We start from the raw sequence: 25,413 nt of genomic DNA on the forward strand, positions 1-25,413 counted from the left end.
AAATAAAATGCATCTTAGGCTAAACCCAACATACGTTTTTATGTTATTTATCTTCCACAATCGTTGATGTTTAACGTGCATCCAGATAAAATATCAACAATTCCCATAAGGAACTATCAAAACATATTTTTTCCATGCCGGACAAAGATAGAGCTGCTCTAGGAATTTTCAAATTTCACTTGATTAACAGACTTGTGTGTTTAAAGACGTTTTGTATTCTAAATTAAATCGACGATTTGCATTATGGGTCGAGGTAAGACAATCTCATTAGAGATCGGGAAAATTATCATTGAGCGGTATAAAGGGCACAAGTCAATTGCATCTCGAATTACTTACAAATTCAGACAAACAGGAAATGAAACAGCTGTAAAAAATTCAGGACGCACGAAGAAAATACAAAAAGAACTGATGAATGGATAATTCGAATGTGTCGGAAAAATCCATTTCTGTCATCCGCTCACATAAAATCACATTCAGAGGAAACGGGCCTAGCTCGCATCAGTTTCAAGACCATGAGAAGAAGATCAGTGGAAAATGGATTATTTGGTGGGCGACCAGCGAAAAAACCATTGCTGTCTGAGAAGAACGTGGAAGCCCGACTTCGGTTTGCGCAGAATCACCAACACCGGACATCTGAACTGTGGAAACTGGTAGTTTTCAGCGATGGGTCCAAAGTTAACTTATCCAAAAGCGATGGCCCACCATACCTTAGACGACCCAAAGGCTTAAGGTTGCAAAAAAAGTTTGTTTTACCAACCATAAAACGTGGAGGAGGTTCGATTATGGTTTGGGGCTGTTTCTCTGGTTTCGGTCCGCTTCACAAAATAGAAGGTCGCATGGATCGTGTACCGAGATATCCTCAGGAATCATTTGCGACCATATCTTGAAGAAGCCATGCCACTAAGGAGCATTTTCCAACGAGATAACGGCCCCAAACATAAGTCGAAGCTTGTTTCGGAACGGTTTAGAGAGGAAGGGATGGAAGTTCTCGCTTGGCCGTCGCAATCTCCCGATCTCAACCCCATAGAAAATTTGCGGGAATATGTGGATAATGAAATTTGGAAAATTACATATTCCAATTTACGGGATTTATTTCGGACACATCAGGAAGCCTGGAGGAGTATTGACAACAATTACATCGACAATTTTTAATAAATTCAACGCCACGAAGATGCGCAGAAGTTATTCAGCAGCGAGGGAATTATGCAAAATGTTAATTATTGAACAGTTCTTTTGTAATTTGTTAAAGCTTTATTACTCTTCATAATTATTTCAGAAAATTTGCTATATTTTTGTCCAGATCGAAATGAATATATTTTTTTATTTTTGTATGAAAATTATTATTGTTTTATTGTTACGCATGTAGTATCAGTATTCAATAGGACATCAAGTTCCAATACTAGACTAGATATGGGATGGTGGTCATATCTACTAAATAAATCACAGTTCAAGAATAAAAGCTGTAAATGTGCGTTTACAAACTAAAGATAGAAAACATAAGAAAAAAAGAGCAAGCGGACCGAGGCCTGTCCCATCTCAGTTCGTCGTATTCGGGACTGCCCGGATGAGCCTCTTCCTTTTTCCCATTCCCTTAAATGCCACCTGTGCTTCTGGGTTTCTTATCCCCGCTTGGGGCACATCTGGGCACCAGACGCCCAGGGGATCATCACTCTAATTGTCCTATAATAATGTCTTTAAGTATGGGACGCGATATTGTGACATAGAAAGAACGGATACGTAAATTTAAGAAGATGTCGATGGTTAACTGAAATACGGTTTTGTGATCCCACATATACTTCTATCACCATCAGCCATCGTAGAATCATATTTCCAAAACCTATTTTGAATTTAGGCCGTTAAGTCTGAATTATTTTAAATGTTAAAAAGTTGCTATAATTTTGACCACTACTGTATAAATACGTTTATGATCTTTTAAATTTAATTATATACAAATATACCATCGAACAAAGAAAACAAGGAATAATTTTGCTACCGCAAAAATATTCGGACGCATACCAGAAACATAATATTTGTAAACAAAATTTATATAAACAAAAAGACATATAAACAAATTAATACTTCGTAGGATTGCCTTTATACTGTATAACCTGGGGCCGTTTCGGCATGTTTTCAATTAATTTTTTAATGTAATCTTCAGGTATGCGTTGCCATTCTCCAACTAATCGTTGTTTTAACTCGTTTTTGGAGTTGAGTGGCTCATCACGGACTTCACGGTTTGAAAATTCCCATAGATTCTCTATGGGGTTAAGATCAGGTGATTGCGCAGGAGGATTTAATACTTTAGGGCATTTACATGATAGGTACTCTTGGACTAAAGGCGACTTACGTTTTGGATCATTATCCTGGTAAAATTTAAAATTGTCGCGCGTACCTCATTTTTCAGCACTTTTTAGTAAAATTCGTTTTAGAAGATCCAAGTGCATAAATTTATTTAAATTTCCTTCAATAAATACTAATTCGCCCTCTCCTGCAGCTGAGATGCAGCCCCAAACCATTATGCTCCCTCCGCCGTGTTTCACAGTGGGCCGGAAATTATTCATTTTTAGCTCTTCATTCTTATTGCGCCACACCATTTTACGACCATCAGATCCAAAAATATTGCATTTTTTTTGCATCAGCAAATATAACGCTTTCCCAGTATGTTTTCTCTTTCACAACTAATTCATGAGCAAAGGCGAGACGTTTCTTGCGGTTTTTTTTTATATATTTAAACTAAAAAATTTAAATTTTTTTAAAAATTTTTTTAAATAAAAAAAATTTTTTAAATTTTTTTAAATTTTTTTAAAATTTTTTTAAATTTTTTTAAATTTTTTTTTAATTAAAAATTTTTTTTTTTACTATTTACAATTTATCACTAACAGACCATTTAGTAAATTAAGTGTGTGAAGGAGGGCTTTGTCAAAGGCCCGAGTCCGGAACAACATTATGAATCCGGCGTTAAAAAATAGTTTGTGTAGTTTGTCTTGGGTTTTCCTGATTTTTCAGACGAACCTTTCTGGCAGGTCGTGCGGCTTGGTTCTTTCCAGTCTTCGTGTAATTGATTAGGTGTTGAGAAGATTGTTGGCCAGGTAGTTGGGGTGGGCGTCCAGTCGGTCATGGCATATCAGCGAGCACCTACATACCATATTTCCTCGCGGACGCTTGGGACGTTGAGGTCCCTGTGGATCGCGTCGTTGCAGACAAACCATGGACTTCTGCTGAGAGAGCGCAGTGTCTTGAAATGGAATCTTTGCAAGATTCCAATGGTCAATTGACTGGCAGTGCCCCACAGCTGGATTCCATAGTGGTTTTAGTATTGTTTTATAAACCAGAATTCTGTTGGAGAGACTCAGTTGTGACTTATGTCCAATAAGCCATCACATTTTCTCGATCTTTAGGTTGAGCTCCGCTCGGTTTGCTTGTACATGTTTTTTCCATGTCTGTCCAGGTGCATACCAAGGTATTTGGCGGAATCGTCTTGAGGTGTTATAGTTCCGTTGAATGTCATTGGTGGGCATGATCCTTTTCGCATTGTATAGTTAACATTTTTCGACTTGAGCTCGTTCACGGCCATTCGCCATTTCATTAGCCAGCTCTGGATATTGTTAAACTCTTTTCGCATTAGAGTAGCAGCTTGAATAGGGCCTTCGTGTGAAGTTAGAAGACGTGTGTCATCAGCGAAGGTTCTGATAAATTTCCCGTTTTCCTTAGGGATTTCCGCAGTGTCTCTCTTGCGATTGACTTCCGATACGTATGGGGCTTTCTTCGGGCTGCTCATCCGTTGCACCTGTCATCTTTTAATAATCGCCGGACTGTGTCAGAATGTACTTTCTTGCCACTGTATTCTAGTAAATCTACTGTTAATTTAGGAGCACTCAGTCCAGGGTTTATTTTAATTCGTTTAATAATTTTACGCTTCTCACGCTCATCAACAAGTTTCGGGCGTTCATTTTGCGGAACTGATTCAATCCGATCTTCTCCAACAAATCTTCTAATCACACCACTAACTGCACTTTTACTCGTACTTAGCAAATCACCGATTTCTCGATACGCTCTGCCTTTAGCGTGATGAAAAATAATCAATTGTCCTATTGTAGGCTTCTTCTTCTCTATTCGTCTAGGGTTTCATTTCTGAGTTGCTACAATTAGGGGCTTACTTAATAATTTAACTAAGAGGATACTCCAAAGACCTCGGATCAGAAAAAGAGAGTGATCCCAGTTTCTCCAGTACCTTAAATGCTACTTTCCGGAGCAATAAACCAGCGGCGTTCCCTGACCAGAGACCTATTTCCGATCCGCCATGTGACAAGCCTCATCTGGACATCATAAACCATCCGTTGTCAGAACCGTTGTCGCCTGTCCTCCGACCCTCTTTCCTGGTTCTGACAAAGAGAGGCTCGACTTTCTTTTACTTCATGCGGCTCTCAACCAAGGATGGGAAAATTCCAGTAATGCTGCGAACCACACGAACTCAGCGACCGTACACATGGGCGTACCATCAGGGTACCTCACTCTTCATTCCCCTAACCTGGCCTAAATTATAGCTGCTTTACAATTAACATTCTCCTATTTGCAGCTCGATTTGGTCAGACGGCAACAATTATACTTATTAATTTATTTATACAAAATATTGCAGCGATCTGACAAACGGATCCTGCACTATCTCAAAAGAGATATTTTTGCCTTTTCGCTTCATAATGTGAATTTTAGTAATAAGTTCGCCTTCAAATCCCCCTTCATACAACTAACAAGAAAATTGAATCTGACGCATCTCTAATCTTCTACGATCCGAATATTAACGTGAGTCGCTGTACATACGCATGTAATAAAAGTAAAGCTCGTATGAGCTTTATGATGTTTTTCCGGTACGTGAAAAAGTTGACAATTTTGAGGGGTGAATAACATGCGCGAACTTATAAATTAAATTCTCTATATACCTATATTCAATACAGGGCGTTTCCTAAGCACGGTGCATAGCTTCGGGAGCGTGTTCTACAGCTAAAATAAAGGCAATTTCGCTTCATAAACTGTATCCCAAAAATGCTTCGTTGCGGCAATACAGGGTGTGAAAATTTCTTTTAAAAAAATGCAATTTTTTAAATATTTCCGAACCAACTCTAGACATTTTAATGAACTTTTGCGGGGTTTGAGAGTTAGCAACGGCGCGTATTTTGCGCTGAAAACAGTGGCTGTTGTGTGACCAGTGGCGTGCGGGCAAGATAATTGCTAGATATTTTAAAGGGAAATGTGGTACGCCACTGTTCTTTTCTAATATTTTGTTCCTTTTTTAATGGCGTGTTCGATTTGAAAGGAAAAAAACCTCTTGACTTTTTTTCGTGGGACGCAGCGTTTTCGAGTAAATAAATAAAAAACATCGTAGCTAAATTTTTTCATTCTTTTATATTATTCGTAAGAGAAGAAGTATGAAGATATGAATTTTTTTGTTGTGTACTTGCCCGTCTGGTAGCGAAATTGTCGACATTTCACTAGTCACCAACACCGTTTATTTATCGGTGCGTGAGACATCAAATTTCAGACAATCAAATTTTCACACCTTTTATCTCCGCAACGAAGCATTTTTGGCATATAGTTTATGTAACGAAATTACTGTTATTTTAGCTGTAGAATCCGCTCCCGAAGGTATGTACCGCACTTAGGAAACGCCCTGTATAGACCTTCGTCGTAAGCATCGTGCCGCAGCCCTTCGCGGACAAATCTTCGCTACCAAATTGTCGAGAGTTCGTAATTTTTATTCGTATGTGATCTTTATAAATAATGATTAAATTCTAGAAGCAAGACGTTTCTTGTAATGTAGTTTGTACAGGGTTGGGGAGAGCATCGAGACCATAGGCTTGATACGTTTTTGAGGGCAATTGCCTCACGCGTTCCGGAGATATTGACGTTGCAAGTTTGAAAAGTGGCCAAAAAACAGGAAAAAAAATTGTTGCAAATTAAATGTAAATCGTATCATTAATAAATATGAATAATTTTTTTTTAACGTTTTTTGTTTAACAGGATTGTTCGCGAACGGGGTGAATAAAATACACAATTTATTTTAGTTTTTTGTTATTTTAATAAGATACCTTCTCCTTCTAGCATCTTGTGTTTAACATTTGTCAGGCCCTAAAGAGTTGCTTGAGGGTTGTGACCTAACAAGCATCATCTGGCGATCCCCTGGGGAAAAAAGTTCTTTCGCCAAATTGTCAGGAATTTGTCATTTTTATGAATAACACGTTTCCGACTTGCACAAGCAATTATTTTAAAGATTTTTAATAAATACGTAAAGATCATTCAATCCCTTGATGCGCCTCCTGAAGGTTTTCTTAGCATTTACTGTTAGATTGGGAATTATTGGGAACTCCACTAACAAGGGGTTTCTTTGGTACTTATACTTCCTTAAATAATAATACAATAAATATTCTACCAAACCACTGGGACGGCACTGTATTTTGGTTTTTTCAATTTTTAATGCTTTTTGAGATTGGCGTCTTCGATTCACATTATTTAGATTAAAACTAGCCGTTTTCATAAGTTGCTTTTGAATACTCCCAAAAGTCAGATGGTTCGAAATTCTGCATTCTCGATATTTGTTACGATAAACCGGGACACTCAAAAATCCATTCTTCCAACATAATCCGTATACTAGAACCATGTCGACCTTCTCGGCGATAGAATAACATTCCATCTGAAAACGCCGAAAATTTTTTTGTCAAGCGTTGTACAGGGTGTTCCAGAATAAGGGGGTCCATGCTTAGCCACAGGTGGTCTTCGATTTGAATAGGAACAACATATACACGAGATTTTAGCGTGCCCCAAATGGAAAAGTCGCGGGGAGTTAGATCTGGAGATCTAGGTGGTCATTGAAGAGGGGCATTATTTCCTCCATTAATTTTTTTCCGTCGGATGGAGGCTCCAAATCAAAATTCAATAAGAGATAAAAAAAAGTTCCGTAACTGACCGGAAATTTCATTTAAAAAAAAATCAACCGTCTGCATGAACGAATAAAAAATTTCTGGTGTATTTAACATTCCACCTTGTAGCTATTGACCACTACTCCTGGTGGTTTTACCATAATAAGCCTAGTGGAATATGCCCTGAGAAGCACAAAGGTTACACACCAAATTTCGTAGCAATCCATCTAGCCGAGATTTTTAGATTTATTTGCAAAAATTCTAAAAATAGTGAGGCTTTAAGAGCTTTTATCTCCAGAACGAGACAATTTCGTATATAAGTGTATCACCACGAATCGATATATTTTTGGCCAAGGAATATGTGATTAAACGTTGACACCCTTATTCTGGGAGACCCTGTATAGTCATTTCAGGGACGCCCCGTATATTGCTTTTATTTTGAATAAATAATTTGAATTTTATTTTTCTGTGGCTATTTGTAGGTGTTCCGTTCATATTCCTTGTTGCACTACCATTGCCTATTCCATAAGCACTGTTGCCATATATGCATGTATTCCGTAAGTTTGATTCCTTACCATTGAGGTTGGTCGAAATCCTAGCTACTCCATTGCACTCTCCACCTACTCCATCGAACTTTTGTACCATTTCAAGGCGTTTTGTGTAGCTTCAAGTGACGATACGACATGTAAAACCTAGTTGACATCAGCAAGAAGGGTATTCCAGATATTTGCGCCGGAAAATACTGACTTTCGTTTAACCTGTTAGGCCACTTCCACGCGTATCGTGGGAGGAATATGGTGGTTTTTCACCCTCATCATCATCTCCTCTTACACGGCGAACCTGGCCGCTTTTCTCACGGTAGAGCGCATGATCACCCCCATTGAAAGTGCGCAGGACTTGGCGGAACAAACTGACATTTCATATGGTACCTTGAAAGGGGGTAGTACTATGACTTTTTTTCGCGTAAGCATGGAATTTCTACTTAACAAGAGGCAGGTAATCATGAATGTTACAGGATTCGAAGATTGGCATCTATCAGAAGATGTGGCGATTCATGGAGAGTAGGAAACCTCCGGTTTTTGTCAAGTCCTACGAGGAGGGAATTCACAGGGTGTTGCAGGGGAACTATGCATTCTTGATGGAGTCCACAATGCTGGATTATGCAGTTCAGAGGGATTGTAATCTGACTCAAATCGGAGGCCTTCTGGACTCTAAAGGATACGGAATAGCCACCCCCAAAGGAAGCCCCTGGAGGGACAAAATATCTTTGGCAATTTTGGAGTTGCAGGAAAAGGGAGTCATCCAAATTTTGTATGATAAGTGGTGGAAGAACACAGGGGATGTGTGCACTAGGGATGATAAAAGCAAAGAGTCCAAGGCGAACGCCCTAGGGGTGGAAAATATCGGTAAGGGAGAGTTTTAACATTTACTACCTCAGGGCAAAAGTTAAATATTCTAAACTATTCCTTTGCAAGAAGCAAATCGTCTAATGAATTAGATCTTTGAGGGAACTTTACTTGTGGAGTTTCACTTGAGTTATTCCGATTTGACAGGTTTTGTTGAATTTTTAAATTATTATGGCCTCGAATGAGCAGAAGTTTTATTAGGAAGTTTTGACAACGGTTACGATTTCATTCGGTGTGAAAATCAATTTTCCCCTTAGGTTGATATATGTAATAACGGTGTTACGGGGAAGTTCTGGCAAGTTTAATCCGTTTTCCGGATTGTTGGACGGTATAGGGTAAAGCAGGAGTGAAACCAGGTTCGGCATTAGGGAATATTCCACATGTGAAAATTCAAGAACCCTTAAATGTTCATCGAACTCGATTAGACGAATTCTACTGAGCGGATATCTCCTATTGCAAGCGAACGTCGGATATTAATGTTGGACCAGGAAACACCTCTCTGCCTGCTCGACGGAATACCTCTTTGGCTTTAAAGGATGACAAAGGCTTTCAGTAGAATGTTCGTTGATTTTAGGGGGTGTTTTCGTGGTCCTGCTCTGCGGCCTGGCCCTCGCCATCATCGTCGCCATCTTGGAGTTCTGTTGGAATAGCAAAAAGAACGCGCAAACGGACCGGCAGTCCTTATGCTCGGAAATGGCCGAAGAACTGAGGTTCGCCATGAGGTGAGTGTTCCAAAAATATTTTCACACAGTCATGTAGTTCTAAACAGGTGTCACGGGTCTCGACAGCGTCCAGCCCTTCGAAGAAGTTGCACGAGATGCAGCCCTGCAACCACTTACGTGCCTGCAGCCCTTGACCTCCCCCATATCAATGGGGTGAGTTTTCAAACATTTATTTACATTTACGTACCAATAGTTTATTTAATAAATCGCTCGATATCCCTTTGTGAATTCAACACGCTGGTTAATCTATAGATAATTAAACTCGTTCTGGGATATCAATTAATTTTCAAAACGATATGGGTGACAGGCAGATATTTCATGTCGCGAAATTGGAATTTGGCTCGTAATTGATGAGATATTAATGTTTCCATTGAAATATTACCAGGAAGGGGTGATTCTGCCCATGCTGGACTTGAAGAAGTCTCCGCTGACTTACGACGTGGATACTTAGCGACGATTGGCCTCTGGTGGATACTCCACCTTCGCGTGTGCCTCCACCACCATCAGAGACTGCTGCGGAGGACCATCCACCTCGCAGAAATCCGCCACTCTGGATTACAAATCGGGTCACTACGGACCTGATGTTAGCATGAAGTGCGCGACCTTGGGACGCTCGTCTTCGATTCGTCGGTTCGTGTCAGTGGGCGGAGCCTCACAATCGAGTAGTAGTGGAGAGGAGGCGTACCGCCAATCAGACGTGTATGCGCTCCAGCAGTGTGACGTTGTAGTGACGAGAGGGGCGGGCGGGAAGATCTTGGTGACAGGGACGGACGTGCCCGATAAGATTTTGTGGAAATTCGACGATATAGGGAACAGTCCGGATGTCGTGGCGCTGCCTGCGAATCGGACGACCACGTTGTGATATTTGTTAGTTTAAGGGTGTAAATAGGCGAATTTTCTATGGTATTTTGACGATGTTAGATAGGCGAATAATAACTCTTTTCCTTTGTAATGGAAACTTCTTGGCAGGGAAAGTGTGCTAACACTCCTGATTGTTTATTTGCAGGTTGATTTATTAGCCAGGCGCGGTGCCAAAGTGTCCTCGGAATACGGCCCATAAATATCTTGGTTATTAAGGGCTTATGCACCAAACTTGCAAAACTATCGACGTTTTCGAGAGATGTGATTGGTTTCCTGTATTTGACCGCAAAGTGTTCTTTAGTATCAGTTTTGATTCGTCCCTTAAAGTATACTAAATGAAGTTTATTATTGTTGATTTTATTCGAGAAATATTTTATAGCTGTTGCCTTCCAACAACAAGAAAAATCGGTTTTAATCACATTAAATCCCTTATTATGATTATTATCATTATATATTTTCAAAATCCCTTTCATCGTTTTTCTTTAATGCCCCAATATTTGCATGGAATACATTCCACTGGGCGGCTTAGCACTACCCCTCCGTGTTATATTATTAAATTATGTAAATACACCTTAAGGTAAGCTACGCACATGTACATCAGGTGGATTTAAATCTCGTTTTATTGATCCTCTGTTCGGTTCGGAAATTGATGGTTTAGATTGAGCAAGCAACGGTGGATCTGACGGCGTATTTGCCTACGCAAGCTGAAATCATCATCGAAGCGTTGTTACTATTTTCGATTATTTGTAACTTAGAAGTATTCCTGGAGATATTGCGAGTTCACGCTTCTAAAAGTGGGCGGGAACGCCGCATAGAGAACCGTCAAATAAGAGTTAAGCCATACCCAGAAGAGAGGGAGATGCTAGTTGTTTTAGGGGCGTGGCTAAGAGTTTTTGAGGCATAAGATATAGAATTAATTAAGCAATAAGAACAGCTAATGCTCAGTTAGAGGTGTGCGATGTTTTAATTTAAAGAAAATAGTGAAACCACGTCTCGTGGAAGTCAAAAATGAAAATGCAATTACGTCTCCAAGAGACCTCCTTACCAAGGAGGGTACGCCGTTGCGTAGCTATTTGCCAGTTAATAAAGTATGCGAACTTTCTTTCATGAGGTGATAGATCGAGGGGCCGAGCTTTATTTCTAAGGGACACGTCCGTCGCAGCCCACAAGTCGCAATTAAAAAATATCTAACACTCGTGACATTATTTCCCATACCTTGAGCTCATTTAACCGAAAGTTCAAGAAGAAAAATCCCGAACTCTAAATGCTAAATTTCATCCCAAAGACATTTAAAACACTCGTTTCCGATTACCAACCAAAATGAAAACTTTTATAGCAGTTAAAGCTCGTGTAGCGTAACTTGCCACCCTTCCTTTACTTTTCCTCCCCTGGAACTATTTACTATTCAACGGGCATAGTTTCATGGCTCCCCAGTCCAAAATGGATGGCTTATGCAAATGGCTCATTTTTCGAAACTTTTTCGCCTCGCAATAGCCGAAGTTATAATCGACTTTGTTACGTGGAGAATGGGAATTCTTTATTGATTTGAATATCACCGGAATGTCCGGCAAATTTAATTTAATATTTGATTGGCCGCCGGCCAATCACTGGACTAACCGACGAAGCCTCACCCTCAAAATGCGCCAGCCAATCGCTCATCGATTTACATACGTCTATGAATTAATCACGAAAAACACTAGTTTTGCACCCCATTTAACGTCGCATGTAGGTCGGCGTCATGACGGCACGTTCCAAGACTAAATTCCCACCCTTGAATTTATTCAGAGCACGCTTCCCGTATAATCAGACCTCAAATAGTCCCTGCACTGCAACGTATCTTGAAAGGTTGTAATAAACGCTCTTTTTTTGTTAGATTCGAGCCTCATAGAGCAGTGGCGCCACTGAGGACATATCAAGACGACAAAGGGATGTTGCGGAATGCTTTCGATGACGATCGGGGTGTGAAATTTCGGGGAGTGAAGACCATTGATGGAAATGGGGTGGAAGATGGAACTTGATAAATTCCGATGTGGCTCTGGGAAAAATTAATCAATAAGGCCCTTATGAGGGAGAGACACCAAGGAACAATGATTAAGAGGGCAGATACCCTTAAAATCTCAAAGGAAATCCGTAAGGGTTGTTGAACTATCTACTAAGAGATTAAAAGTTTCCCGAATAGTCGACTTCAAGAATCTTCATGGAGCAATCACGTCTATTTGAATTTGTGGTTTTTCATGGAGATGGTTCTATTTATTCTTCTACTCTTCTCTTTGGATTTTCAATGCCTAACGAGCCGTTGCCTAAATTCCTAAGGATAAATAGCAAATTTTCTTACACGAATGTGTGTCAGATTTACATATCTGCGAGCGGTAATTCAGTGTGGGCATAAATCAGGCTTTTCTCCTCACGACGACTCTTATTCATGGAGGCCAAGATATATGTTGAGGAATTTTCTCCGGAACGTCCTGTTTTGCATGACTCGTACGAATTTATGCCCGCCCGGTGCATACCTACTTATTCACTTTAATGTTGCGGATTCCTCCTCCAAAGAGGACCAGAGATGAGGAGGAGAGAGGGCCTTTATCTATCTAATATACGATCTGGGTCCGGCGCGCTAACCAGGAAATTCATTTCGGGCCTTAAAAACTGCCAACAAAAAAGGTCGTCCCGCATGTCACCGCTTAATTTAAAGGCTGTTCCCGGGCCAAAAATCGGGATAAGCCGGGAAGATGTTAAAAAAGTAATTTAGTGCCTATTGGACCGTGTCCAGGAACGCGAAAACTAGAGCGAAAGCAGCGGGTTTAACATTTACAGAAGCCGCGAGGACGGTGATAATTCCCCTAAGAAGTTTCAGGAATCAAGTGCCGGAAAATTAGTTTTCAATTAAGCTGCCAGCCCTCAACTTTATTTCCTAGAGTTAAGGGCGTAATCCTTTTATCTGCTCGGGATTTAACGCTCGCGAGAGCAGGATTAGTTTCAGTTTTTGAAAATAATGCCTCTCTGTATATTAATTAATAGCAATCACGAAAAGCGCGATTCGGCAATAAATTACTTAACTCAAAATTAGCCGCACCCCTAGAAACAGCACACCCTCGCACCGCGCAATGTGCATTGCTCCTATTGTCGGGACACGCCCTCCGCACCTGTTTCTCTCCGCCCGCGATGGGCGTGACTTTATAACACTAAACTAGAGTTTATAAGAAAAAAATCTCAATTACTTTAATACCGCAACATTGCCACCAAAACTACAGCCGGGGTAAAAATTAATTCCCCTAAACACTCCCAAGAGATAGAGGCAATTAAACGTGCAGAGTCCCACTGGCCTCGACGTTTATTCGGCACAAAAGGGAGATAGAGCCGACGCTCCGAAATCCGTCGCGCTAGATTAGAGTTAAATAATTGCGCCGCAAAGTGAAAACTCCGGTTTCGTGTTTATCTGTCTCGAAATTGATAGTTCGGCCTTTGAGCCTGCGAAATTTTTCGAAAACCCCCTCGTTATGCGGGGCTAATGGAGCGCGAGACATGCAGGAACTTTTATAAGCCCAAATGAGGCCACAACGAATCGAAAGTTTTTTTCTATCGAAAGAGCGTTAGTTTTATTGGAATACCGCGTTTCTGACAAGGATAATCTTAAGTCACGCCGCTGGAAATTGCGGTCCAATACGAAAAGAACTTAAGGAATAAGTTCGTCCCGCGGGGCTGACGTGAGCGACTCTGAATGGCACCAGGCGCATCTTGGCTCCGCCCACCAAAGTCACGGAATTCACCCAGGAGGCGTGGCCACTTTCACACGTACGCCTTCTTAGCCAATAAAAACCGAAAGAGGTTCTTGTCGACTAAGTAACTCTCGTCCTAACTTACACTAAGACGAATCGATTGCCACACCTGATTGGAAAAACACGCACTTCAAAAACGCGTACCGACGCATTTCGAAAATATATTCTTGAAGACATATCACGAGGCCCTTCTAAGTCGTTAAGCTTAGAGGGAAGAGGTGTTTTCTTATGTTGAACGATACCTCCAAGTTTGAGGCATTCTTCTAGCCACTAGGAAGGCTTCACGGCATATAGAAAAATTTAATAATCTCCATCCCAATGTCGTTTATTTTCATTTTTACCTAACGAACCGTATAGGCGCAAGTAACACATTTAATTTTTTCATTCGCGAGACCCTTTCGTTCAAACTTTTGGCTTATGTGAGCAAATTAGGGTGTAAATAATGCGAAGGCAAATGTTTTCATAGCAAAACACAGGTAATTTAATATTTCTCGTAAAAAGGAAAATTAGAAATTTGAATAAGCAAGCGTTTCCTACTGCTGCTGCTGCTGCCGAGTGTTTCGCCTAATTGGAGTAATTTCCTCTTTTATATTAATTACTACGTGAACGTTTTGTCAGGAGATTTAATTAGAGGGCTCGTTTTCAATTAAAAACTTTCGGCGATTGCTTCGTATCTAGACACCGTTTGATCTCGACGCAACTCGAGCACAACATCTCTAAGACGCCTCCGAAAATAATTCTGGATAAAACTTTCCCAGTTTCCAATACCACAGAACAGCCGATGTAAATGCTCATTTATATTTGTCGTCGCTGAAAGCCGCTTTTAGCATCCAGATTTTCCGCTGCATCTCGAGATATACTTGCCAGAAACTTTGGAAAAACTCAAGTAACTTTAGGAAGTGAACTTTGCAGTGCATAGAAGTTACTGCGAGACGGTTTTTGCTGCTTGTTTGTGAGGCGAATTGGCAATTTCGTATTGCTAGAAACTCTCTGACAATTTGATGTTAGGAAATTGTGCCGGATTTATCCAGAAATAAAAAATTAGCAAAGATTTTATTCTTTAAGAGGTGCCTGCATCAAGTTTTTGAAAACATGATGGGAGTAATAGAATTTTCTGGAAAGTTCAATTTCCTGCCCTCTCGAGACCTTCCTCCGAAGCTCCCCAACATCTATCGATCTTCCTCCCTTTTGATTACGTTCTCAAGACCGCAATCAATACTCATCCCGTCCGGAAGACTCACAGGGGGAGCCTCGAGCGAATCCCCATTCAGCTTAACAAATCTACTCCTCTACAAGATTTGACATGGACTTGGTACTCATTTATTGCTGACGACACAGGCGAACAAAAAATATGTGCAATTTCACCTTACAACCCTCACATTTCACTTCCATATCGCAGCTTCTCATTAGCTCCAAATCTAGAACTTCCTGTCTCAATTTCTCCTGAATGTGCACTAGAACCAACTACAACATATCCTGGACCCACCAGGGTCCCTCCAAAGCCATTTCATGGTTTCCTGTATTTTTCCGTACCCCGTGTTGATGGTGTGGTACCGCGTTCTAGCCACTTTAATGATTATCCAGATCTCCAGTTGGATGGATTTGCGGATGTCTGTTGCCAGAATTGAGGGGCCCATTGGAAGATCATTCCGGCAGGAATTTTGCCATGACCCAATAGTAATTGGAAAAAGGTGTTTTGACACCCATCACTTTTGAGTATTCAGGAGTTTTCATATCAAAATTTGTAGAAATTTCTGTACCGTAAGCCATGGAGCCTGGACGTTTATGCCTCTGCGGTACCGCAGAGCCGACAGATCCCGCAGAGTATCTGGAAATGCTCAAGAAGAAACACTTAATTCGCACCGCTAAGCTACAGGAGCAAGAGATGCAAATGGAGAGAAAAATGGGCGAAATTGATGCTCTTATTGGTCCCAGAGCACGCTCCCATCAATCTCCATGTAACTGTGATATTGATGGTATTCCAAGAATGACTAATGTCCGGCGGAACCAGGAGCCTGTAACCCAGCAATGCAGCTTTTTCCAGAGGATGACAGAAAATATTCGCAGTATTTTAGCCTCGAAATGCCAACGTCCCAGTACATTTCTTGAGGGTACCAGCACTAGCAGGTAATTTCAGAGTCAGCTAGAATCTTTCAGGTATAATCCAGCATATTTTAGCTTCACTCCAGGTACTGAAACTACCACTTCCACAACAACTTTCAGCGAGACTCTGACCAAGAGCTATAGCGACTTTACTGAGAAGAATATGGTGGATTACGATAGCTCTTTGTCAGACCAAGCATCTAGAAGCAGTATCTCCACGTGCGACTTTACAGACTCCAGCACTCTTCAGAATCTCTCTTGCAGTAACAGGGTCACCCAGGCCAATCTCAGGAAAATTCCCAAAACTCAGCAGGTCTCCATATGCCCCAGGATAAAAGTAATGGCACTGAGAATGTGTTTGGTGATCTAATGAAGTGTTTGATACAGCAAAAAGGGAACAAATCTGAGATGGATATTCAGACAGGGGACCCCGTGCAGATCAAGTCAATTCAGATAGGTCAGGAAATTTCTGGGAAAAGCGTCCTCTGCTGCAGCAATACCACCTGTCTTAACGAGCCTGGAACAGGTGTGTTTAGTTTAGAAATTACGGCAATGTCCAGAGTTTATTCTAGGCAGACACTCCGGAGTGCAAGTGGCCAACCACACCAGGGATCCCCCGGGGTTCATTCAATCTCCCAAGAAAATTATCTGCGACGTACAGCAACAGAATAACGGTAATTTTTTACGGTTAGGATTACTCTGAAGTTTTTCCTATAGCTTTCCAGGAAAACTCCAAATTAGCGTGCCAGGCCAGCTGGACTCTAGGTCGGCCTACCTGCAAAGACCGGCAAAACCAATGTGCACTTATCGGCTTCCCTCTTCTGGAAATCAAAGATCGTTCCCCCCCTGGAAAATCCTTTCCAATCTATGAGTGCAACACTTCCCAAGGAGCTCAAAACATTTCCAACTATACAGTTGAGATGCAAAATAACGCAAACCAGAGCAAAAAGGGAAAGCACAGGAGGATCCAAAGCCAAGAGTCCCGGATGCCAGATAAGCAGTACCAAGTCAGCGGAAATATTGAAGCTTTGGCAAATCAAGCTTGTTGCAGCTGTTCCCGACAAAGCGACGCTAATTCTAGCATGGATTTAGAGAAACTCGGCAGGGAACTGAGAATAGAGAATCAGATGTTGAAGTGTGAGTTTGAAGCCACGAAGCTGGAGTTGAAGCGCTGCCTGGAGAAATTGGAAGTGCTGCTGAACCACTGGCTGCAAGCTGAAAAAAAGTGCGAGTAATTTCAGAAAGACTTGCAATAGGCTTGAAAGGAGTACGGGAAAGGTGTTTTTATTTTCAGAGAGATGACTGAGCTGAAGCTGCAACTGTGCTGCGCTTACTCTAACTTTATCGAACTCAACCGAAAGACCCAGAGACTCAAAGACGACATGGCGCAGCTGGATTACTTGTGCCAGGCACTTAGGCATGATCTAATCCAACAGAATATTGATGAGGCTGAGACCATCAAGCGTTTGACTTCTGGAAAGAATTCGGCTCCGAGTAAAGCGAAATCTGAGGAATTCAAGTAAGTCCAAATTCAAAACTAACTTCCTTTCACATGAAGTCTTTTAGATACCATTCGAACTTAGAAGTTATTGCCAGGAAATTGAGCAAAACCCTAAAAGACGTAGATTCGTGCGAAGAGTGTTCTAACCTCCCTGCGGAACTGGTGGGAACTGCAAGATGCATCAAAGAACTCGCTGATATGGTGAGGAAGATGAGAATTGAAGATCCCATCTCTGATATGTGCAATTGTCAGAAACGTCCTTCAAAAGAACCTTCAAATATTTCTCACGAATCTTTGAAGTTTTCATCTCCAGCTGGTGAATCTACAATAAAACAGAAAGAGAAAACTTTGAGGGTCATCTTAGATGTTTTAGAAAGTTTCATCGAAAAGGGCGGAAGTAGCAATTGTGACGTACCTAGAGCAGAATTCAATTTTCATAATGCTAAAAGGGAACCTCCATGCGCCAAATTCAAAACCTCTTCCCTTCAAAGCAAGGGAGTGGTCGGTGGCATAAGGGACGTCTCATTGATTGAGGACTTGACCTTTGGTCCAGGCCCTGGAGAAGACCTTGTGCCAGATGAATCAGACATAAAAGCTGAATCTTTTTCTGACGTAGAATTTTCTAAAGCGAGAAGTAAGTTAAAAAATGAAGAAACAGAGGTGCAGGAAGAAAACAGTGATATTGTAGAAAAAGGGGTGCCCTTCAAGGAGAGAAGGTGTGAAAGTCAGTTTTCTCACGAGGAAGAGAACAAGATGATCTTGGACGAATCACCAATGGAGATGCATATGACCACCACTATTGCTTTGTCCGGATTATTGGAGGTTCTAACTGAAGGTCCCGAGGGCACTATTGGTGATTTTCCAGGTTTATTAACGTATTTGTAGAAAGATTTTATGAGTATTTTAGGCACCACTTTGACATACACTGAAGAGGGGAATATTGAGGTAATCACGGAAATGACCGACCTGGGAGAGGGAGAAATCTCCACATATGGGGCAAAAAATCGAGAACCTTGCCTCTAAGCCCCCCTGGGCAAATCAACTCTATGGGTGTGATCAGTGATGCTTAGCGTTTGGCTTCTGAGACTATAAAAGTGGTATCAACAAGGTTGCCCTCTGAAGGTGCCTTACGCTCTTCTCTCTAAATTTCAGTAAGTTTCCCTGAAATTCCTACGCTCACCCTCAATCATTCCCTCTAAACTTACCATAGAAGATATAGTTGTTTCATCTGTTATTCCAGTTACCTCAGCGGAGAAAATCGAAGGTATGCTGCGATACACCTTATAGAAGGTCAATGGTACCCGCGATTGCGGTTGTCACTCCGAAGCTCGAACGGATCACGTCAATGTTGCGAGAGTAAAGTAAATTTTCCAACTATCCAAAAGGCCTAAATCCACTGTATGTTTTTCCATTAAATCATCAGAGTATCAACATCCAATAGCAAAGAATCCACCACCGAAAGTAAAATTAAAAAGGGTAAAGAACAATTAGATAGACCTGATCCAGACTCTGAATTTGTCATCATAAGCGAGACTACTGACGATGTCATGTACATTCAGTAATTTTTTGGTTCCAAAACAAGTCCTACACTGCCGTACCAAGGTATGTTTGGTTAAAACGGATGTTCCTCAGGACTCTGACTTGGTTGGTAGGTTGCCAGTACACACAGTGCATCCCCGTCGAACACCTGAAGAATATTCACCACGAAGGCTACCCCTCTAGAGTATTAAGGGATGCAGGTAGTATTAAAGGACAAAGGTGGTATTAAGAACTGTGTATGTCAACAATGCATATGTATTGACTGTAAAGGTAAGGGTCCCCTCCTGTGGGTACTGACTTGAATCATTTTGAGTTTCCTCATGAAGGTATTACAGGGGTTGTAATCTCCCAATTTCCAGTAGACGGGGAAGGTACCACAGGAGGTCATGGAACCACCGGTAAATGTTGGAATTGTCAAAGCAAATCCTGCTACAGTAACTGTCCACAGGAAGAGGAGAGTACGTGCAAAATTTGCATTTGTGTGGTTTGCTCTAACATTCGCAATGAGGGTGCGCTCTCAAGGGCTGCGGAAGCGTTTGAAGACCAGGAAATCCACTCGTCGTTTGATGATACAAGTGCGATGGATGCAGATAGAAAACTTGCAGAAGGAGGAATGTCCCTCACTGATCCCCCTCCATTTGAACCTTTGCAGCGGATTAAGTGCAACTGCGCCAAATGTCAATGCATCATCTGCACAGAAATGGAGATTGGTCAGTCCACATCCGTATGTCACGCCTCTTAAATAAACAAAGATTTTGTGGGTGTAACTATAGGTTCAGGCCTAACAGAACACGCCCCTGACCTCGCTATCCCGCCAATAGAAGTCCCGGCAAGGACAACCTGCATATGTGACAGCTGTAACTACATTTTTTGCCACGAGAATGGTAAATACTTGAAATTTCTGGCCTTGGAAATTTTAGGTATTTATATAGCAATGCACCGATGATTGCAGGAAAGACAGCAACGATGAAAGCGGTCTCCACTCAGTATGGTACAGCTGCCAATGTAACAAATTACACGTTCTCCGAATCTAAACGCGGGCAGGCGATAAGAGCCATTGCATCCAGAGCTGATGGAGCCAGACCTGAAGCATTGCAGAGCACTGACATCATGGCCGAGCATGAATCTGAATACAATGACTCTGAATGTCAATGCCAGTCTTGTCTAGACCACAACGTGAAATCTAGGATTGATATGGCATTGATACAGAATATCCATAAGGTTAATAAGGAAAATCGTGAGTGTAAGGGGCTGATTGAGGAGGTCAAGAGGACTCTTCAGAAGATGATTGAGGTCGTGACAGCACAGTTGGCAAGAAGAAGAACTAAGATCTTCGGCGAAGCCCTGGATGTCTCCGTCAGAATTCCCCACCACGGCGACCAATCGGAAGATGTTACATCTGGGAACAGATTAGTCACGAGCAGTCAAGTCTTATATGCCCCTCCTGAGGCCATAGACGGCGGCACCGTAGCTTACGATTTAAAGCAGGCTGCCTTTAACAGAGGGGTGGGGCCCCGTAAAGAAAATATGAAGAAGAACGAACGCAAAAACTTCGGATGCGAGAAATCTGTAGGTGACTGTGAAGGCCCAAGAGTTCAAACTGTGCAAAAGGAGGAGGAAATTTTGCAAAACTTGGTGGATTTTGAGATGACGAACATCACAAGCATTACAGGTAATAGTTTAATCGTAGAGTGGAGTACTTCCAAGAACCGGCAAGTGCATGGGTATGAAATCTTCGTTAATGGGTCTTTGGCAACGAAAGTGGCGAATGCCAGTAGAACTAGAGCAATGATGCCTTCCCTGGATCTTTCCAGGGGCGCCCACATCGTTATTTATCACTGACCACGGGCGAAAGGATGGAATCTCCCGCTAGAGCAATTTACGAGAGAGACTTAACTGGGACTGATGGTGTACCGCCTTATTGACCTGATCGCACCATATTTTTATAAAAATTGACAAATCTACAAAATTTTACTTTTTTTCTGCTGCAAAAAGAGGGAGAGCGAGCTGGTCGCGTGACGTTCCTCTCTTGAAATCATAGTGAATATTCTCTTCGTGAAGGCTATGGGAATAACAAAGACTTTCTTCTCGCATCTGAACAATTTAATGCGAAATCCATCTCTTGCCTTAGTTTTATTACAGGTACAAGGTGCAGTAACTAAATACAGGTTGCAGTCGCAGATATATCGTAAAAGCATCACATAATATCTGCAAAATTCTTAATACTGGAAGGATGAATATAAAGGACTGGATGATAATACTGGCAAAATCAGTATCTGTAGCCTCCGGAACTCCCCTCATCTGCTCCAGGCCTGTACTGGCCATCTTCGTTGGGATGAGCGCGGTTGTACTCAATTGACCTGAAAATGAAGGCAAAATTCAGGTTGCACGGGACTCGTAAAGCGGTGATCTGCAGAAAAGATCCAATTTACTTAAGGATTAAGCGAAGTTCAAAATATTATATGTTCCAAACGTTATAGACCAAACGATTCATCTCTGGATGTTACCAACGTCGACATGGGCTCGTCAAGTACTCAAGTCGTGAACTTAACGTCCTCACCTTTTCCAAAAAGTGTAAGTGTGTAAAAATGGCAATTTGCAAAAGAGATGTAACCTGCATGTGGCCTGGGTCAAATTTAAAAAATCCTAATCTTAAAGGGAAGAATGCAGAAAGTTCATTTCTGGTCATTCTAGGCACTCATGTATGCTCTATATCACAGTGAATTATCGGCTAGATTCGTTAAGTTTCTTCCAAATGTAACACAAAGGTACGTGGTCCTCCTTAGCCACCTCCAAAAGCTCCAAATCCCTCTCTGCAACACTTGCACCGAAAAAGGATTCTTCTTACCTCAAAATGGCCTCAGGGATTGGTGGAGGGGTGGGGATGTGGCTGCCCACAGGCCTGAACCCGTTTTCGTCTGCAGTATACTGCAAGTTGACTCTTTGTCCTTCGGGGGAAGTATAAGAAAACTGACCATTGGCCTTGGTCCCGTCTCCGCGCGCATCACCAGTCTCGTCGGCGTTGATCCCGTTGCCTGTCTCGTAGAGCCAATTGTAGGTACCGTCACCGGGGTTGTTGTTTACGTATCTGAATAACATTATTAAGGGAAATTATCGTTAATCAAAAAAAAATCTGGCAAAAATACCTGACGATAGGAATGTTCCGCCCACTTCCTCCAGAGTAACCACCCCCCGAATAACCTCCCCCTGACCTGGGGGGCAAATAGTTCACTTCCGCCATGGCCAGCCCTACCAGAATAGTACTCACTATTACCTGGAAACATAATGAAAGGGAATTTGTAGCTAGGAACCACTGGAGCACTTACAAATTTCATCTTCAGTGATGTCTAAGGCTTATCTGGCGATGGTACCGGAATCGTAATTTATTTATACCATATCTATCGGTCAATTAAAACACCCTTGCACTTTGCATCTTCATTTCTCCCCTCTTCCTTTATCGAAGATCGACCCAAATGAAGAATGCGATCCACCCATATTTCGAGTTATTCAGGGCGGGTATACCAGGGCTTCTTCATTAGTTCCTCGTAGTTTAACTAGTGATAAAAAAAAAAAGTCGCCGGTGAAGTTTTAATTTAATTAAACCATCATGGGGCAACGTTTCAATTTATTTACCGACGAACAATGGGCTGTAGCATAAATCATCATCAGTCATAATTTAGCCTCCACTGGGTCCATGCTTCTCGCATATGAAACTTGATTATTATTTGCAAATTTTAACCTTTAGGTCAGTGCGCAATCCGTGCTGCCCTAATTGGTAATAATTCATTTGAATCGCATTAAGGTACAACCCCTGGAACTTAGCGAAGCGACCTGGTTCGGTCGCATAATTCGTGTGGTACCAAGAACGGTCGCTTAATTATACACGCATAATCGTACTATGGTGACGCAATAATTAGTTGCGTCGGCAATTAGCGCACCTACCCGATGCAAAGCAATTAAAGTCGGAATTCCATTGATTTGCCTTAACTGTAGATGGGCGAAATTGGATTGCGGATCGTCTTCTGCCGACCTTGAGCTTCCTTAAGGCGGGATAGGGTACCTGTGCGCGCCGAAAAGTACCTCGATCTGCACATCTAGCAGTTCCACGTCGCTCCTTGGCTGAGTTTTGAGGGCCGAAATGTCGAGGATTGAAATTTTGAAAATGGCAAGTTGTGGCAATCGTGAGCTTCACTCGTACGAAGCGAAATTTGAAAAAGCATAATTCAGAAGAGGAGAAAGCTAGAACGCTTCTTTTAGGCTGATTCAAGTACCTATAGATGATTGATCGTTTGTTAATGTGTGTAAGCGACTCCGTTCATTTCTGTCGAAGCCGCAACGAGTGGATCTCGAAAATTCGAAAACTGCCCTGGAAGGTTGGCCCACATTGAAAAAATCGGAACGACCAACACGGAGAATCTGGGAAGGTTCTTTCCCGTTGGGGTAAGGCCGTGTAAGTGCCGAACCACTTCGTAAAATACGAGCTCACTAGGTCGATTTTACTGGAAGAACTGGAACGGAACAACCAGACAGTTCGAGTAATCGAAAGCGCAACTCGAGGCTCGATCCGAACTCGAAAATTTGCAACTTCGAAGAGGAAGATTCTGGAGAACCTCCTTTCCAGCCGACGTAAGCGTCCGTGAGTGCCTAATCAGTTCTTAAAACATGAGATCAATTGATTGGCTCTTCTGGTAGTACTGGACTGGAAGGAACTAGATGCCTTCAGCAACCAAAATGCAACTCGCTGACCCGAATTTGAAAAATTCTAATTTCCAAAAGGACGAATCTGGGGAGCTGCGTTCCATTCGGAGTAAGCCCCCACAGGTGCTTAACCAATTCTGAAAATGCGAGCTCAATTGGTAGATTTGCGAACGTACTGGGCCGCAACAACAATCATCCCCGAAAATAAAAAACGCGAAGAACCTTGTTAGCTTCGTAGCTGTTCTTGATTGACGCTTACTTGTCCTCAGTTAGCCATCTTCATAATCGAACTTAATTACTTCTAATCCACCATCAATTTAATACCATGATCAGCATGATATTTGGAATCGCGGCGATTCAATTAGCCAAACCATCATCATTTAAGAGCGGTCTTGGTGCTTTATATAGTTCAAGGAGACACGCTCTACCTTAAGTCTAATAGATCTTTAATCTAGATCGAAGATCTACTTGCTGATGATAGTTTGCAAATATTTGAACAACTTTTGACCTTATAAAATGTATTTCCGGTGAATAACACAGTTATAGATCACTTCTTGCTGAGCGTGATTTATCGCCTAAAAGAATCTGATATTTCAGGTGTTGCAAGAGCGGTGTATAGCGCTTTAGCCCTCGGAATAACAATTTATATAGAAAACTCATTTGCTCCCTGAATGTAACCCGGTACCTGCCTATTAGAGCCCAAGGTGAAATTTTCCTCATAATGTCAAGGTGCTCACTAGCAGCCGAAGAAAAAATATAATTTCCTTCTCGTAAAGAAGTAGAGGATTCCTATTTCTTCAGGCTAGGACCTCGTTCATATTTTTAACGAGCGATGCATGACGAAAGTGGAGCCTTATATGGGCGATTTATACGCAAAATTGCAATACATAAATGGTAAAAGTACTAGCATATTGTTAGTTACGCTCATGCTGTGCTGAAAGCCGCAGTCCACCCACAGACGTGCGGTAATCGCTTATTTACTCTTCAGAGTTGCGTAAGTGAGGCCTTATTTCTATGACAGGTAATCTTGGTCTTACCTCAGGTTAAAACAAGTTATTGACGCCTCAATTAATATCATAGAAGGGGATTGATCGGCAGATTCCCCAATCATCAAATTCTTCTCCGGATTTGCGCAGAGGGTGAAAATTACTAAAAATTTAAGGATCTACTTCGTTGGTAGCTTGACAAGAAAATATACAACTGACAATATCAGCAGGAGCTTCGTTCGACAATTCCGCCCTGCCAGGCATTTCTCCCTGTCCGAAGAGAATAATCAAAAGAAGAACTAGATGGATGAAAATATTGAGTCTTGTGCGATGCCACATTGTTGATTTCTGTATTTTCAGATCGCAGTCCTGCATGGAAGCCTGCGACAACGGACTGTCGAACTCAATGTGCTTCTAGTTTTTCCTTCATCTAGATCTTCCTACGCAGGGAATCTAAGGAGGAAATGTTGCTCAGACGAACTGGCTCGCCACGGCGTGTCTCTCTATGGCTTCGAACGTGCTCCAATAGAAAACCCCGCAGAAGCACTCCCCAGGGTCTTTTTCTTCAATCCCGGACAAGCCCAATCCAATTCTTCCGCAACATCATCGACCCGCCATCAAAAATCTAGGGAATAAATCTTTATTGGAGATTTGGCCGATCCTCGCAGGTCTTGATCTATGTCCACGTCTTCAAACCTCAAAATGGACTTCCATATCTTCAGGAGTTTCTTCAGCGGATTGCCTCACAACCGCCCGCCGAGCGTGACTAAAAATTCGCTAATGAGGCCGATCACTATCGCTCATCATAAAAATAAATCGAAGATTCAATTAGCGGCGTTTTCGCGTATGAAGAACGAGATGAAGAACTTGACGATTACAGTTGCGAAATGGTCGCATTTCTACATTTGCG

The 25,413-nt window shown here is 41.8% G+C and overlaps 3 protein-coding genes and 1 pseudogene across 5 annotated transcripts in view; 3 read left to right on the forward strand and 1 right to left on the reverse strand.

Annotated features, from left to right (window-relative positions):
* LOC136349303 (glutamate receptor ionotropic, kainate 2) overlaps positions 1-10,366 on the forward strand; it is a 44,209-nt gene extending 33,843 nt beyond the window's left edge. For all 3 annotated transcript variants that reach the window (XM_066300765.1, XM_066300763.1, XM_066300764.1), the window contains 5 exons: positions 7,677-7,874; positions 7,927-8,317; positions 8,892-9,039; positions 9,087-9,192; positions 9,425-10,366. In XM_066300765.1, the coding sequence (XP_066156862.1) occupies positions 7,677-7,874; positions 7,927-8,317; positions 8,892-9,039; positions 9,087-9,192; positions 9,425-9,490 (909 nt within the window). In that variant the 3' untranslated portion in view covers positions 9,491-10,366. The remainder of the gene's footprint in view (positions 1-7,676; positions 7,875-7,926; positions 8,318-8,891; positions 9,040-9,086; positions 9,193-9,424) is intronic.
* A 5,078-nt stretch (positions 10,367-15,444) lies between these two features.
* On the forward strand, positions 15,445-18,878 carry LOC136349213 (uncharacterized). Its single transcript, XM_066300613.1, has 12 exons — positions 15,445-15,803; positions 15,855-16,116; positions 16,167-16,305; positions 16,352-16,453; positions 16,497-16,779; positions 16,831-17,010; positions 17,074-17,298; positions 17,346-17,596; positions 17,654-17,914; positions 17,969-18,133; positions 18,188-18,431; positions 18,521-18,878. Exons 1-11 carry the CDS (start codon positions 15,445-15,447, stop codon positions 18,301-18,303), a joined length of 2,343 nt encoding a protein of 780 aa, XP_066156710.1. The 3' UTR covers positions 18,304-18,431; positions 18,521-18,878.
* Positions 18,879-19,042: 164 nt separating this feature from the next.
* Positions 19,043-20,933, forward strand: LOC136349307 (uncharacterized; annotated as a pseudogene).
* An 11-nt stretch (positions 20,934-20,944) lies between these two features.
* Positions 20,945-22,216, reverse strand: LOC136349310 (pupal cuticle protein 20-like). The gene is made up of 4 exons (XM_066300773.1): positions 22,146-22,216; positions 21,966-22,093; positions 21,668-21,907; positions 20,945-21,179 (listed from the first exon to the last, which is right to left on the reverse strand). The coding sequence occupies exons 1-4, from the start codon at positions 22,152-22,154 to the stop codon at positions 21,089-21,091; spliced, it is 468 nt and encodes a 155-aa protein (XP_066156870.1). The 5' UTR covers positions 22,155-22,216; the 3' UTR covers positions 20,945-21,088.
* Between the last annotated feature and the right edge of the window lie 3,197 nt (positions 22,217-25,413).

Source organism: Euwallacea fornicatus, chromosome 37 (genome assembly GCF_040115645.1).
Source record: "Euwallacea fornicatus isolate EFF26 chromosome 37, ASM4011564v1, whole genome shotgun sequence".
Classification (NCBI taxonomy): domain Eukaryota; kingdom Metazoa; phylum Arthropoda; class Insecta; order Coleoptera; family Curculionidae; genus Euwallacea; species Euwallacea fornicatus.

Bases quoted from the DNA above. Each gene is read 5' to 3' on its own strand.
- LOC136349213 (XM_066300613.1), top strand. From the start codon at position 15,445: ATGGAGCCTGGACGTTTATGCCTCTGCGGTACCGCAGAGCCGACAGAT. The intron at 17,011-17,073 runs GTAATTTCAGAA...TTTTATTTTCAG, and splicing joins CAAGCTGAAAAAAAGTGCGA to AGAGATGACTGAGCTGAAGC. The intron at 17,915-17,968 runs GTAAGTTAAAAA...GTGATATTGTAG, and splicing joins AGAATTTTCTAAAGCGAGAA to AAAAAGGGGTGCCCTTCAAG.
- LOC136349310 (XM_066300773.1), bottom strand. The intron at 21,908-21,965 runs GTATTTTTGCCA...AATGTTATTCAG, and splicing joins CGGAACATTCCTATCGTCAG to ATACGTAAACAACAACCCCG. The intron at 21,180-21,667 runs GTAAGAAGAATC...CTTCATTTTCAG, and splicing joins ATCCCTGAGGCCATTTTGAG to GTCAATTGAGTACAACCGCG.